This window comes from Colius striatus, chromosome 14 (assembly GCF_028858725.1).
Source record: "Colius striatus isolate bColStr4 chromosome 14, bColStr4.1.hap1, whole genome shotgun sequence".
Classification (NCBI taxonomy): domain Eukaryota; kingdom Metazoa; phylum Chordata; class Aves; order Coliiformes; family Coliidae; genus Colius; species Colius striatus.
The window spans coordinates 6,684,567-6,699,821 of record NC_084772.1 but is presented as its reverse complement, the minus strand read 5'-3'; the positions used below and the strand labels follow the sequence as shown (position 1 = coordinate 6,699,821).

At 35.7% G+C, this 15,255-nt stretch overlaps 1 protein-coding gene across 11 annotated transcripts in view; it reads left to right on the top strand.

Moving 5' to 3' along the window:
• CHD9 (chromodomain helicase DNA binding protein 9) overlaps window positions 1-15,255 on the top strand; it is an 89,260-nt gene that overhangs the window by 56,001 nt on the left and 18,004 nt on the right. For all 11 annotated transcript variants that reach the window (XM_062007796.1, XM_062007792.1, XM_062007798.1 and 8 more), the window contains 13 exons: window positions 1,612-1,733; window positions 2,913-3,156; window positions 4,292-4,468; window positions 5,077-5,220; window positions 5,728-5,983; window positions 6,719-6,929; window positions 8,695-8,890; window positions 9,623-9,790; window positions 10,371-10,550; window positions 12,066-12,176; window positions 12,765-12,961; window positions 13,731-13,930; window positions 14,433-14,592. In XM_062007796.1, the coding sequence (XP_061863780.1) occupies window positions 1,612-1,733; window positions 2,913-3,156; window positions 4,292-4,468; window positions 5,077-5,220; window positions 5,728-5,983; window positions 6,719-6,929; window positions 8,695-8,890; window positions 9,623-9,790; window positions 10,371-10,550; window positions 12,066-12,176; window positions 12,765-12,961; window positions 13,731-13,930; window positions 14,433-14,592 (2,366 nt within the window). The remainder of the gene's footprint in view (window positions 1-1,611; window positions 1,734-2,912; window positions 3,157-4,291; window positions 4,469-5,076; window positions 5,221-5,727; window positions 5,984-6,718; window positions 6,930-8,694; window positions 8,891-9,622; window positions 9,791-10,370; window positions 10,551-12,065; window positions 12,177-12,764; window positions 12,962-13,730; window positions 13,931-14,432; window positions 14,593-15,255) is intronic.

Genomic DNA, 15,255 nt, shown 5'->3' with positions numbered 1-15,255 from the left:
ATAGAGCAGGAGAAAACAAAAATAGTTCTATTTAAAATCCTGTATGTCATTGTCAGAGTAAGACGTGTGTCCTGCGTGGTGTAGTACAACAGTTGTTCTAACTTTCTTTATATAACTAAGTGCAGCGTTCTAATTCATAGGCTTTGGATTTTATTTTAATGCTTTTTTGTATCTACAGATAATGACAGTAGTCATGATTAATGTGATACTTAGTTCATTTTTCTAGTATTTATTTATACTCCTGCCATTTTTGCACACGAGAAGAAGAGCTTTTATACCTCTGTTTTACCGTATTAGGCTTTGAGGGGAGAAAAAAAGGATGATTGAAGCACAGCTGTACATCTGACAGTCATCATAGCGTCAGTATTTTTTGTTCCGGGCTGCAGCAAATACAAGAAAGTATTTGCTCACTGCAGCCCTGCAAGCAGGAGCATGGCTGCCTCTGGTGTGGGGGACTGGAAAGATGGCTGCTTGTGAGTAAAGGGAGGAAGCCACAGCTGCTGGGAGGGACAGCTACTGCTGCTCATAGACCTGGTGTCAGGTGATGCTGACGTTGGCAAGAAAGAGATACAAAATTCACATCCAGAACTCAGAGCTGGCTGATAAGGCCACATGAGTTTAGAGTGAGTGCAAACGTTTATAAATACTGAGAAATGGAGCAGGGGGAGGCACAGTAGAGAAGTACAGCTGATCAGAAAAGCTGTTACTAAAAATATTTTGCTTAAATACATGAGTTGGTTCATGTTAGGATGCAGAAGCTTTCTGAAGAGAGGGTTTTCTGCATGAATCCTACCTAGTTCAAGTAAAAAACTTGATGATTTCTTTGTTGTTTGCAAGCCTGGAGATTCAAGAGGCTAGTAGACAAGGGAGTGTGTGGGTGTGCATATATATATATTTATCCATAGCCTTTCAGCTTTCCTTAGCTTACTGAGGACATTAAGATCATCTACGTTGATACTGTTACAATCTGTTTTGTCCTGTCCTTTGTATCATGATCCTGCGTGTGCTGATACTGTTTCGTCTGATGCCTTGTTGAAATGATTCAGGCAACTAAACCCCTCACAACTGTATTTTATATTCCTGATGTTGGCTTCCTGAATTGGCTGTGAGACTGAGTGCTCAGTAGTGACCAGGGCAAGTGCTGAAAGGAAAGGGTAAGAGCACAGTAACTCAGTGTAGATTGCCCAAATAACCTCTGGAGGCTAGCAGCAGTATCCAGAGTTACTTAGACTTGATTGGCTCTGGTTGTAGGACAGTTGTTCTAAGGGCTTCCAAAGCAAAACTTGATATATTATTGAAGTTTCTTATATAAATGAATTTATCCTAGTACAAATTACCAGTGCCAAGCTGTTTGTATGCTTAGTTTTAAAAATCAGTTGCTATATAGTCTTAATTTTAGAAGTATTAATTTGCACAAATAAGTACAGATGTCAGATGTCTGCAGGCTGGTATTTAGTGAGTAGTGTTAACAGTAACATCCATCTTGCCAGTTTTAAGATTGAATTATTACACACTAAGTCTAAATTGTTACACTCAGGAAATAGTGGGTTAAAATGTTTTGGAAAATTAAAGTGTGTATTAGCTTGTACATTATTAGTCTTTCCCTTAAAGGATCGACCACCTCCAAACTCCTGGAAGAAGATTGAACAGTCCAGAGAATACAAGAATGGCAATCAGCTCAGGGAATATCAACTGGAAGGACTTAACTGGCTGCTATTCAACTGGTACAATAGGTATATGCGTGGATTTTTTTTTCATGTAAATTTTAAACCATATGGAGTGAATCACTGTTACTGGAGATGAATACAGTTTTAACTAAAATTATCTCAGCTGCTCTGCTAATAGTTAAAAGAGTGTAACTGGAAAAAACAAATTTATCTTCCTTTGAATGTACAAGTAAGTTTTTATCAGCAAGGATAACAAAATGCAAATCTGAAATTTATTTTCAGTTAGGCTAGTTTCTTTTTTTTTCAACAGCAATGAGAAAATTGATGCAAAAAGTAACTTCCACCAAAGTACAAGCTTTCAGAATTTTGCAACTGGGAATGTTTTAATCTTTCAAAATTATTTCTAGAATTCATATGTGTTTCAAATAAAGTTACCTCTCTCCAAAAATAAAGCTAGTAAATAGTTGTGCTTCCTATATTGCAAGCCAAAATGAACTTTTGTTCATTAATGCTATGACATATTAACAGGAATAAAATCAGTGTCAAGATTTTTTTTCAGAATAATGTATTTGCTCTGTACCTAAATTGTATTACTCTTCATGAATCTTCCTACTTGCTTTATTTCCAAAATATCAATTGCCTGTCCCTAATAGAGATGATGTCATACCATTTTACTGTACAGGTTCATGACTGACAAAATTTTGGTTTAATTCACACTCAAGCTCTACATAGCTGTGTGAGCAACTGTGCAAAGAGGGTGAAGGGCTGGAACGTATGGGTGAGGGTGAGCACCTAGTGGTACTTCACGTAGTAATTTGGTTATATGTGTCTTCTCAGTTTTGGAAACGAGGGGAGATTTGACAGTGATGCTATTATACACTCCTCTTAGGTGACTGTAGCATGGACACTTTCCATCTGTGACTTTTAGGGAATCTTCATTAATTCTAGCAGTTTTGTCAAGGTGAGTGTACATGCAGGAATCTGATTAATTTGAATCCCCTTGTGGAACACTGCATTCTGAGGTTTTACCAGTGCTAATCATGATTGAAAGCTTGTAGTTTTGTGTACAGAGTTCATTCTTTCACCATAACCAGGGAACATTTGCAAGCATTTTTTACTATACTTCCTCTTGAACTCTTGTTTTGATCTATGTTTCAGGTTTCTTTTTGTAAGTTGTCCATTTGAGTAACAGCTTGAGTGTCTATACCTTCTCTAATGCTAGTAACAAATATGTTTTGCTTTCAGACGAAATTGCATTTTAGCAGATGAAATGGGTCTCGGCAAAACCATTCAGTCAATTACATTCCTCTATGAAATCCTGTTGGCTGGAATAAGAGGGCCTTTTCTGATCATAGCTCCACTTTCCACTATAACAAACTGGGAACGAGAATTTCGCACATGGACTGATCTTAATGTTGTAGTGTATCATGGAAGTATGATCAGCAGACAGATGATTCAGCAGTATGAAATGTACTTCAGGGACTCCCAGGTACTGTAATGTCATTTGCATGCAATAACTTAACCCACAGCCTGTTCCAGGCAGTAGTAATGAAAGGCATACTCTACATTATCTGTAGGTATGTCTTGGTGAAAGTCATTTTACATCCCGTGCTGTGTGTTATAAGCTTTTTACATATCAGAATCTTTAACATATGCTTACCAAGCAAATTCTGTGGAAGTGGTTGCAGCAAGATGCATGTTGTTTCAGTATGCTGGGTGATTTTGCAATTGAATAGCAGAGATGCTGATACTCATGTGGAGATTAAAGTGTACACAGATGGCTGCAGTTAGGTCCTGAATTTTTGAAGAGCAGTGAGAACAAAAATACAGCTGATTAAGCTCCATGTTACCTTTATGTAGCCATTGATTTCATTTTCCTAGGGGAAATTGGCTTTGTGTACAGCTTGCTTTTCGTTCTGAAATACTTCATGTTAAATGTCATGAAAAAACTTGAAATCTGACTGTGTTTAAAAATGGTATGGGATTAGGGGTTTTTTCCCTTACATTTTACCTAAATAAAGATTTTTTTTTTTTTGAAGACTTATCATATTTCTACAAAATCTATAAGGCTGGAAATTCCTTTAGTACTACATATTAAAATGCTGTCTTGTTTCTGTAGTAAGTTGATGTATACTGCCTTACTGAAGGCTTTAAATAGTCTTTTTGTGAGACCAGTGGAGGACAGTAAGCTGGATAAAAAGTGTTTATTTAGTTCTCAGGTGATATTTTTATTACTTACTGTATGAATGCTACATGTATTACCATGATATATTTTTTGATTCATTTACTGTAGACTTTTTCCTGTCAGGCTTTCATATTTTCCCAGGGTTAAAAATATGATATTACCTACATACACCTTTTTGAAACAGTTTTATTATGTGGATATATCTGGAATTTAAAAATGATTAAGATTTAACTATTGTTTACACAATATTGTGTTTGTGACTATGGATAATTACTCATTAGTATTAATTGCAGAGTTATAGAGATATATGTAAGAGATAACAAAAAATACATGATGTAAAATCCAATGTCTGGTGCTTGATAAAATGCTAGCAACAACATCTTTAAATGGAGTAGATTTGAGGTAACATAAAAAATTTTGTGTCTTGGTGTACCTCTAGGGACGTATCATTCGAGGTACCTACAGGTTCCAAGCCATCATCACAACTTTTGAAATGATTCTTGGTGGTTGTCCAGAGTTAAATGCAATTGAATGGCGGTGTGTTATTATTGATGAAGCTCACAGACTGAAGAACAAAAACTGCAAACTCTTGGAAGGACTAAAATTAATGAACCTTGTGAGTAACTGTATTTCTATTTTCTTGGCTTTCCTCTAGTTAAACACAATACAACAATAAATGCAAATTGGTTTTACCTGCTGAAAGAGACCTCTAATGCAGTCTTTCTCGGGCCCAATGCATTGTTTGAATGTGTGTGGTTTTGATAGCTGATGGCTGGCGTGTTTTTGATTAAAATGTGGCAAGTTCCAACTGTAAGCAGAACCTATTTCTGATTGTACCGTTCTATAGTTTCTTTTGATTATGAAGACTGAATTTAAAATTTGCTTGATAACAATAGTTTTGGTGCAATAAGATTTTAAAACCTAGAAAGTATTTTAAACAAGTTATTTAACAATAAATGCAAGCAAGTAATAGAATTTAAAACCTTTATTATCTAGTCCTGTAGTTAGTTTTATTTGATGCTACCGTGAATTTTGAGATTTTCAGTGCGTTGCTGCAAGATACATCATGACCAGTTTTGCATTATGTTTTTACCGTAACTTTGGTATACGCTTGTTGCTCGATGTTCTCAGAAATCCTCTTATTTGCTTTCTGGACTTAACAGAAAAATTTCTGCAAATGTGTGCACAGAAGATCATGTGAGGTTTCTTTGTTTCCTTTTATAGGAGCATAAAGTGCTATTAACAGGTACCCCTCTGCAGAACACAGTAGAAGAATTATTTAGCCTCCTCCATTTTCTTGAACCATTGCGTTTTCCTGCTGAATCTACATTCATGCAAGAATTTGGAGACCTTAAAACAGAGGAACAGGTATTGCATGTCGACTGGGTTCATTTTGAGCTTCAGTGTGTTAACAGTCAGCTCCTTCAAGGAAAAACATTTGGTTTGGATGGGAGCTACTATTTCACTTACCCTCCTTCACTCCTCATGTCACCTGCATTGTCACCTGGCTATCACCTGAAGTGGCATGCAGCTTCTCTAAACTGCAGGCGGTAGAAATCAGAAATATGTTAAACATTTATTTTAACTTCTCTGAGTCAGTTTTGTAAATTTGACAAGTAAATAGTGACAATAATAAAAATCTACTTTTTCTGTCGTTGTAGGCAAAGTATTTGCAGAATAAGAAGATTTTAGGGGTGTTTTTTGTCATTTTGGAGTAAAGTTCTTTAGTACTTTGAGGTTAAAAATAGGGCTATATCCCATCTGGAAAATATTCCATCTAAGTCTAAGGAAAAAGAATCAGTGATAGGAGGTTAGAAAAAAAATAAACTACACTATTACTTTTTCATATTCCAACACCTGTTGTGTTTCGTTTAGGTTCAGAAACTACAAGCTATCCTGAAACCCATGATGCTGAGACGATTAAAGGAAGATGTAGAAAAAAAGCTGGCTCCTAAAGAGGAAACTATAATTGAAGTAGAACTAACTAATATTCAGAAAAAATATTATCGAGCGATTTTGGAGAAAAATTTTGCTTTCTTATCCAAAGGAGCAGGACAAGCAAATGTACCCAATCTGGTTAACACTATGATGGAACTCAGAAAGTGCTGTAATCACCCTTATCTCATCAAAGGTAAATACGTTGTAAAGACTGATTCTTTCTTATTTTTTTAACAACTTTTGTACTTTTATTGAAGTTATGTAAGATACTTTGTTGTATTTCTTCGACATTTTCATTGGACTTTCCAAGGAATTAAATTGATGGAAACATTTTTTGTGAGGCAGTTGGTAGTTGAGGCCTGATGTACCAATTATGTCATGGAGATGCTACATATCTTTAAAAGCAATATGAAGAACTGCTAGAGCTAACTATTAATGCTTTTTACAAGTGATGTGCCCTGTGTCAGTCTTTATTGTTTTTCTCAGTCACAGCTTGCAAGAAAATGCACTTTAGGCTCTAAAAGTTTTTGCTGTGATTTTAACCATAATGAGACTTCAGAAAAGGTCTTCTAAGACTCGCATCTCATTTACAAAACCACACAGACAAAAGCTCTTGTGTTTTGGTAGGACTTTTTAATTGCTTTTTTTAAACAACCCTTGAAAAAGTTGTGAGTTTGTTTTTGAACTTTTGATAACGGTTCATTTCATTCCCAGTGTTTTTTCTGTGGTGTTCTGCATAAGTGTTTTCAAAGAACATAGAAATAGATGTCCTGCTAGACTTCAGATCCAGAACTTTGTTCTGTCTCCAGCAGTGGCTAGTGGGGGATACTTAAGAGTACGACCACTGATTTTGGTAACTTAGTCTTGTATGTATACAGATATATTTGTGTAGATAAACATACAGATATGGGGATATATTATTCGACAGGTGCAGAAGAGAAAATTCTTGGAGAGTTTAAAGAAACATACAGCCCAAGTGCTCCTGACTTCCATCTGCAAGCAATGATCCAGTCTGCTGGTAAATTGGTTCTGATTGATAAACTTCTTCCAAAAATGAAAGCAGGAGGCCACAAGGTCCTTATCTTCTCTCAAATGGTGCGCTGCCTTGATATTTTGGAGGATTACCTTATACATAAAAGGTAAGAGACTACATATTCTGTCCTATGTAGTATGTTTTTCTCAGTGGGCATATCTTTGAAAGTTAGTGCAAGATTAATGGTTACAGCATATCAAAGATAAGACTTTTTTAATCGTGTTGAATTTGGACCAAAACAGGATTAATGTAGTTCCTTAATCTCAACAGATTATCAGTACAAAATGGTAAACAACTGGAAGCTTGTTTCTTATTAATGTAAAAATGAAAATATGCTTCCTATCTTTCCTGAATTATTACTGCATTAAATTTTGCAGCAAAACTGAACTGCCAGGCATAAAGCAGCTCCTTAAATTGCCTTCTGCTGTCACAAATAATAGCACCCTTTGATTATACTGTTGACTCCAAGGAAACTAAGAGCTTATTTAAGCATGTGACTAAATACTATGCATAAAGCCTTAGCATGTACTAGCTAACCTTAAACTTGTTTATAATCAGTAGTTGCTATATCAACCTCAAAAACTATAAAAAGACACAGTTCTGGTTGTTTTAATAGTCGCTTTATTGGAATGTACATGCTGCTTTGAAGTGTGTATTTGTCAATGAACTACACAGAGTTAACATGTAAAGAAGTAATTAGAAAAAGTATGGAGTCTTCCTGTAGCAGAAACTGGAATTCATATTGAAAATCATTAGTAGCTTAAACTAATACCTCTTTTTGTGATAATTTTCTATGCTTCTATGAGTGTGTTGTTTCCTAAGTCTATATCTGTTTGAAGTGAGCTCAACAGTTTGTATGTTTTATTTTAATAGAATAATTTTAATTTCTAGTAGTGCTTACAAATCCAGTATGAAAGATACTCCTTTTTCCATAAGGATGTAACATCTAGACTAGTGCACAACTACAGGTAGAATCTTCTGAAATCCATGGAAGCTGAAATATGGTCTGTGCTACCATTTGATTAAAAATGTTAGAGTGCCCGCATGATTAGACTTAACAGGATTCGTGACTGTAGAAGACATCTGCCTGCCAAAATGCTGTTGTCCTGTGAATTATCTGCTGGGCCACTTTATAGCTGATTAGAAGAAAAATGGTTGTAAGGCTTTTTAACTAGTAGGCACATATTCATCATCTTACTCCATTTGCAATGGACAGAAGTATTGTCTTTCTTTTTAGCATTTCACTTGATTTCAGAAGTTGCATAGTAGTCTTTGTAACTATCAAAAGGTAACAGAAATGACAGTTTTGCTTCAGGCTTTTAAATGTGTGTGTGGGTTTTAGTTTAGGAAGCCCTGGATTCCTTGATAAAGACAGTTGTGCTGTCATGTCATTATTTGTTCCATTTCTCTTGATCTTGACAGAATCAATATGCAATTTGTCCAACAACAGCTCACCAAGTGCTGCTTTCTACTGATTACTTAGTTACCCTCACATGTTCAGACATTTTGTTATCTAATACAAAAGTACACTGTCCTGTTTCTCTGACCTAGGCAGGGATCCCAACATAATAGCACGTGAAAAACTTTTTAGGTATCTAAGTGCCATGGTAATACTATCTTTTTCAGCATGTATAAGCAGGTACTTGCTTTAATGGGCAAAGTTGTTTTAAAATGCTCAGTATTTGGACTTGTATTATTAGTATTACACAATGATTTCTGTCATGGTTCCTGTTACCCACGGATAATCGATGTTGGTTTATATCACTTACTCACTGTAAAGAATAAATATGTGAACAGGAGATCTGTTCTAATTCCTGTTCAAATTATGAGAAATTTACAGTTTGTGTGTGTGTATCCATGGCAATTTCCAGATACTTATATGAACGAATTGATGGGCGAGTACGCGGGAACCTCAGACAAGCTGCAATCGACCGGTTCAGCAAACCAGACTCTGATCGCTTTGTCTTCCTTCTGTGCACCAGAGCGGGTGGTTTGGGCATTAATTTGACTGCAGCAGACACATGTATAATTTTTGATTCTGACTGGAATCCTCAAAATGATCTCCAGGTAAATTCTGTTGAACATGATAATGAGGCTTAAAAAGTGAAACCTCGTTGCTGTAAAATTGGTCACTTCAGATATTGTCTCTTTTGAATGTGCATAATTTTAAAATGTTCATGGTTTCTTAAGGCATATATGTAACGATTTTTGGTGAATACTTGCTGCTTGGGTAGGAAAGGTCATCCACATTTGGATTCAGAATTTTTTGTTCAAATTGATTAATGTTTAAAAGCAAAACACAGATGGAGTGAGTTGATAGAACCCTTGAGATTTTGATGACACTGTGAAACTGTGGGTTAGATTTTTGTGTATACTGATAAGCACAACTTAGAGAAGTCAGGCTATTGAGCTAAAACATAATATAAAGAAAAGGATTAACATGTATTAAGAAACAGTGAATTAATAAAATCTAGGAATTGGATGCTGAAATTGTACACATTTCAAGTTGCAACTCCTTTACATCTGTATGTAAAGATAGGAGCCTGCACATCTTTTTATCTAGTGTCACTGCAAGAGAAATAGCATTCAGCACTGTTGTACTTACTGCACTGTTTTTAGGAAACTGTTCACAATGTGAAAAATGTGATAGCTCCTATTTACTTAAATGTGAATTACTGCCTTTTAGGTTCATGCTATCGTTATCCAATTATGCTGCAGCAGAAAAAAATTCTTAATGAATCATATCTTATTCCTATATAAGTCTTAAATTCTGATTTCTGATCTCCCTTCCTTCAAAAGGCTCAAGCTCGTTGTCACAGGATTGGTCAGAACAAAGCAGTGAAGGTCTACAGACTGATAACGCGTAACTCCTATGAAAGAGAGATGTTTGACAGAGCAAGTCTGAAACTGGGACTGGATAAGGCTGTCCTACAGAGTATGAGTGGAAGAGAAAATAGTGTCGGTGGTGTATGTAGAGCTGTTTCTTCAAATAACTTTCCTTTTGCTTTTGTAATCATTGGAAGCTATTTTAAATTGCTGAAGCTACAGTTTTTCTATCATTTACATCTGTTAATGCTTCTTGACGTGGATTGACAATGTAGTTGACGTAAATTTAGATGTAGTCAGTTACTCTGATAAATCTTTCACTATTTCTTGCCTCTTAAGGTCTAAGGTAAATAATGTAAAAGTTAAAATTAGGAGAATATTTTCCCTTTGTTTCCTTGTGTATTCTCATACTAAGATAATGTGTTACTTTACTGTAAGTTGAGAGTTAGATCTGATATTAACAAGTAGATTCTTTAAGCTTATGTTCATCACTATGTTTAGCCAAAAATAGGACGCATACCCTAAAAATGTGTTCTGTAATTGTGTTAGAAATGATTTTTACTGTCAACCAGACTCTTTTTTTTTTTTTTACTTTTTAGTAATCTAGATTTTCAACTTATAAACTTTAAGGCACAGTCAAGTTCTGGAAACATTGGAAAGAAATAGAGAAGGCTTTAGGGGATTTTTTCATGACTATCTAAAACCCATTTTATTTGCTCAGATTCAACAACTCTCCAAAAAAGAAATAGAAGACTTGCTTCGAAGAGGTGCATATGGTGCCATTATGGATGAAGAAGATGAAGGCTCTAAATTCTGTGAGGAAGACATAGACCAGATTTTGCAGCGTCGTACTAAAACTATCACAATTGAATCAGAAGGAAGAGGATCCACATTTGCCAAGGTGCAGTAGCAGCAAGTTGTTGCTTGGTGTCATAGAGCTGTAAATGTAGTTAAATCTTGGAAAGCCTGTGGTTTGGTTTTTTTTTTTGAAGTCATTTGCTGTTGTTTAATGTGTATATATGCTATGTGCACTTCCAGGTTCTTGCATCTATGTGTTTATATTAATGTGCACATAGCAAAAGCAGATTTGCATGTACAGATTGAGTTAAATGCCAGATGCAAAGAGCATGCTTGAGCAAAGATGAGTAATAGGTGTGTGCTGCTTTTGAAATGGCTAGGATTTGTGTGAGAGGTGATGAACTGGATTAAGCCAAGAGTATTAAAAGAGTTTTGTTTATGGATCCATTTTATTCAGATATATTAAGAGCAGGGGAAAATGTGTATAAGCCAATAAGTTTAAAAATGGTCGGGCGTGTTCTAAAAATGCCTACACATAGGATATAGGTTTAATGTGTGGTTTTTTGTAAGAGTTGGAAAAGCAAAACAAGAAAGCTAAAATAGTAGGATGTGGGTGGAGAATATATATATATATATGTACATGGAGAGGGGCTGAGAACGTAAGGTCTTAGGAGTGATAGCCTAGCATAAAAATGGACTGACGCTTTCGAATTTTTGGTAGTTAAGACAAAAACAGTAATATTAGAGCATCCAAAAGCCTATGCTGGAAAATTGGATGAACAGAACAAAAAGGAAATTTGAACTTCTTAATTTCAAAAGCATGTACTCGGGTAAATATTAAAGTAACAGAAATAAAGATTATGGGATTTTTTTAAAATGAAGCAATGGAACTGAGCTTGGAATGTGGGTACTTCACAAATGCACTTGTGACATTTAAAAAATAAGCAAAGCAAAGGGAAAACTTAATATATATCTTTATTATTTTTATAACTATATGTTTATTTAGATGTTTCTATCTTGCTGATTATGGCTTAAATAAGAATTAGAATTCTAGAGGAGAGACAGGAAACCAATCAGGGAACATCATCATCGCTGTCTTTTTATCAGTCTTAGAAATTTTTATATGTATTTACTCCTTTCCCAAGAGCAGTGTATCAGGATTTTCTAAATGCCTTCTGAAATTAGGCTTATTCCACGCTCTCAGTCTTTGATTGTTGATAATTTAAACACTCCTTTGAAATTTCCCTGAAGTGAGTACTTTTGCATAAGATGAAATCCCCAAATACTGATAAGCCTCTTCAAAAGAGTATTTTCTTCCATTCAAGTAATTCAGATTCAGACTTAGAGGCAGAAGAATCTGGCTGCTTAATATTCTTATCTTCTGATGGTGCATAAAAGTTCATTAGATTTTTCTGATATCATATGGATCTGACTTTAAAAAATTAGGAGGGAAGAGAACTTTTGAGTTGCTTTGCGCTGTAAGTAACTGCTAAAGTCTAACAGCTGCTTGGGAGATTTTTATGAAGTAAGGTTATGCAGTCATCACAGCACTGGGGCATTCAGACTCTACAAACTTTTGATGTATGATGTTGGTAAGATGTAGTTTTATTTATTACAGGCTAGTTTTGTTGCATCTGGAAACAGGACTGACATTTCACTAGATGATCCCAACTTCTGGCAGAAGTGGGCCAAAAAAGCAGAAATAGATATAGATGCTCTCAGTGGGAGAGTAAGTAATTCTGTCTTTTAATGCATGTTTTTTCAAGTGTATGCTTGCTGTTGAATTCTGACATAGCAGGTTGTAGGATTTCTGATGCTTTTTTGATGAATATTTCAATTAAACAGACTTTCTGGGATGTTTAATTTGTGCATCAGCATGCTGGTAACTTCAGTGTTTCCTAGCTCTGTGCTGTCCCCATAGAGTTCAATACTATTTGACCTCTTTGTCTGAGAAAAAATCAGAACAAGGCAAGTTGTTCTGGTTACCGTGTTTTCTCTGTAAGTCCTGGATTGGGGTATGCAAAAAATTATATCAGTTTTAAAATACTCAAAGTTGTGTTCTGTACTTGACATTCTCATGTAGTCAGCTCTAAAAAAGTTTCAGTTCCCCTTGTTACTGGAAGACTATAGCATAGTCTGTGTAAATATTCAGATGAAACAGTAATTTTTGCTTGCTTTATGGGTGTTTACTATTGCTGTCTTTACAAAACACCTGTCAATGACATTAGATAGAAACTGCAGTTTCCGAACTGAAGCCATCTCCTTAAGAAAAACTTACCAACTGTTTCTCTGATGAGATTTGTTTGAAATTCTGCAGAACAGCCTGGTTATTGATACGCCAAGAATTAGGAAACAAACAAGGCCCTTCAGTGCTACAAAAGACGAGCTGGCTGAGTTGTCTGAGGTGGAGAGCGAGGGCGATGACAAACCCAAGCTCCGCCGGCCGTGTGACCGGTCCAATGGATACGGAAGAACAGAGTGCTTTCGGGTGGAAAAAAACTTGCTGGTCTATGGGTATTGTATACATCCATCTTCATTCTAGGAAGTTTTTAAACAAATAAAATTTTTCCTTAACTTACATTGTATTGATGGAATACCTTTTAGATATATGGGGAATAAACACCAGGTTATATATAGAATTTTTGTAGAATTTGGATTTACGAGAATTTCTTAAACACTCTGTGTAACTTTTTGTAACATTTTACAATTTGATAAACATTAAAGAGAGGTGAAAACCTTTCTTCAAAGGAGATGATGACAATGTTTAAAATGGGCACTACAGTAGTCTCTCTAAAAATCATTACAATAAGTGCTGCAGGCAAGCTGAAAACTGTGTAAATAAATATCTGAAATAAAGGCTTGCTGTAGGTTACTTGATACTTATAATAGCAGAACATCTTGAACTTCCATGAGATGCAAATAGGAACTGAAAACCTAGCCAGCTATTTTAAGCATACTTAAATCAGATATCTTGATTTGGAAATGATATCTTGAGTCTTCTTACACCCACCTTATAAGATAAATGGCATTGTATGCTTATTGGTATGTGTTAGGAGCCTAAAACCTTTTTTTCTTCTAAGCAGGCAAGTTTGGTTTAAAATGCTGTTTAAACAGATCGAGTTTTATTGCAAATGTTAGTTTCATATTTCTGCTCGGTAACTTAAGCTTGAAGCAAAAATGTGGAAAGCTAAATACTTTACAGAGAAATTCTCCTTAATAACAGAAATCTCCAGGCTACCCAAGTGTTTCACGAAGTGCTAATTTGCATTTCTCTTTGAACTAGGTGGGGTCGATGGAGAGAAATTCTGTCACATGGTCGCTTCAAAAGACAGCTGAATGAACATGATGTGGAGATCATTTGCCGAGCTCTGTTAGCCTATTGTCTTGTTCACTACAAAGGGGATGAGAAAATAAAAAGTTTTATATGGGATCTCATTACCCCAACAGAGGATGGGCAAACACGAGAGTTACAGAATCACCTTGGTAAGGATTTACTGTTTTGGCAGTTAAACAGCTTCTTCATAACTGTATGCCTGTGGTACTGGGACAAAACCTGCTAAAAATTCCCTCTTGAGTCTATCCTACTTGAAATAAATGAAATTTATTCCAGATAGATAGTTTAGCTGATGGGAAAAGAAGTATCATCACTTTTGTTTTGCTTTGTATTTGATCGCTTACCCAGATGGATTGGCATACTCTTACGAAAACTTTCTTTCCATTTCAGTTTATTTGAACCTGTTCTCCTTCATAGTAGGTGACAACATTGTCCTTTCTTTTTCCTTCTCCTGCTTTGTCCTTAGTTGATGAAATGTACTTCAGGGATGCTGAGAAACAAAAGAGGGTGAATAAACCCTCATATCCAGAGACTGTGATGCTAATATTTTTTCTGCACTGCGGGTCACAATACTGGTATAGGATATAGGAATTATAAGTATCACAGGGATCTGTACCTACTTGTTACTGTATTATATTTTAAATTATACAGGCTTATCAGCTCCTGTGCCTAGAGGAAGAAAGGGAAAAAAGGTGAAGACCCAGGCTAGCACATTTGATATACACAAAGCAGAATGGCTTCGAAAATATAATCCAGAACATCTGTTGCAAGATGAAGGATACAAAAAGCACATAAAACATCATTGCAACAAGTAAGCAGTACCTGAAGTGTGATTGTCTTTCAATGTTCATTTAAAGATTCTTTTTTCTTCTGATTCCTCACTGTCTTAGAAGACTTCAAAATACTTGTGGCATGATAACAAAACAAAGTAACATAGGTTTCAGCATATTAGGAGGTGAACATTTCACATTTCAAGTAATTCCGTTATCTTTAAAGAAATTATATGTTTATGTTGTATAGAGAAAGAGGGAGAGATCTTGTTAGCATGGTTGGGGAACGGGAGAACTAAAGAGTTTTGGAGTGCTTAGCGAAGTAATTCAAAACACTGAAGTTGGTGCCCCTCAATCTTGGATGCTGTTTACCTGGGATGTTGTCTAGGCATCTGAGCTGCTAGCTGGTTGAAAGCTCACTTCTAGCCATGAATGAGCTTGTTTTAGAGAAATCATTTTTCTGTGTCATGTCACTTGAAAATTTCACACAGCTGTAGTCAAGAATTGAGATAAAGCATGGAGAAGTCATTGGGGTCATGCACTAAACTCTTAAGTGAGAAGGAATGAAAAGGTGATGTGGAAGATGTTCATTATCAGCCCACTTGATTCTTTCAGAGGGAATCTTTTAAGCAGGAAAAGAGAAACAGCAATTCATTTTTAGCAGTGTGTTATGAAGCAAGTAAGAGTGTTCTGCTGGCCCTGGT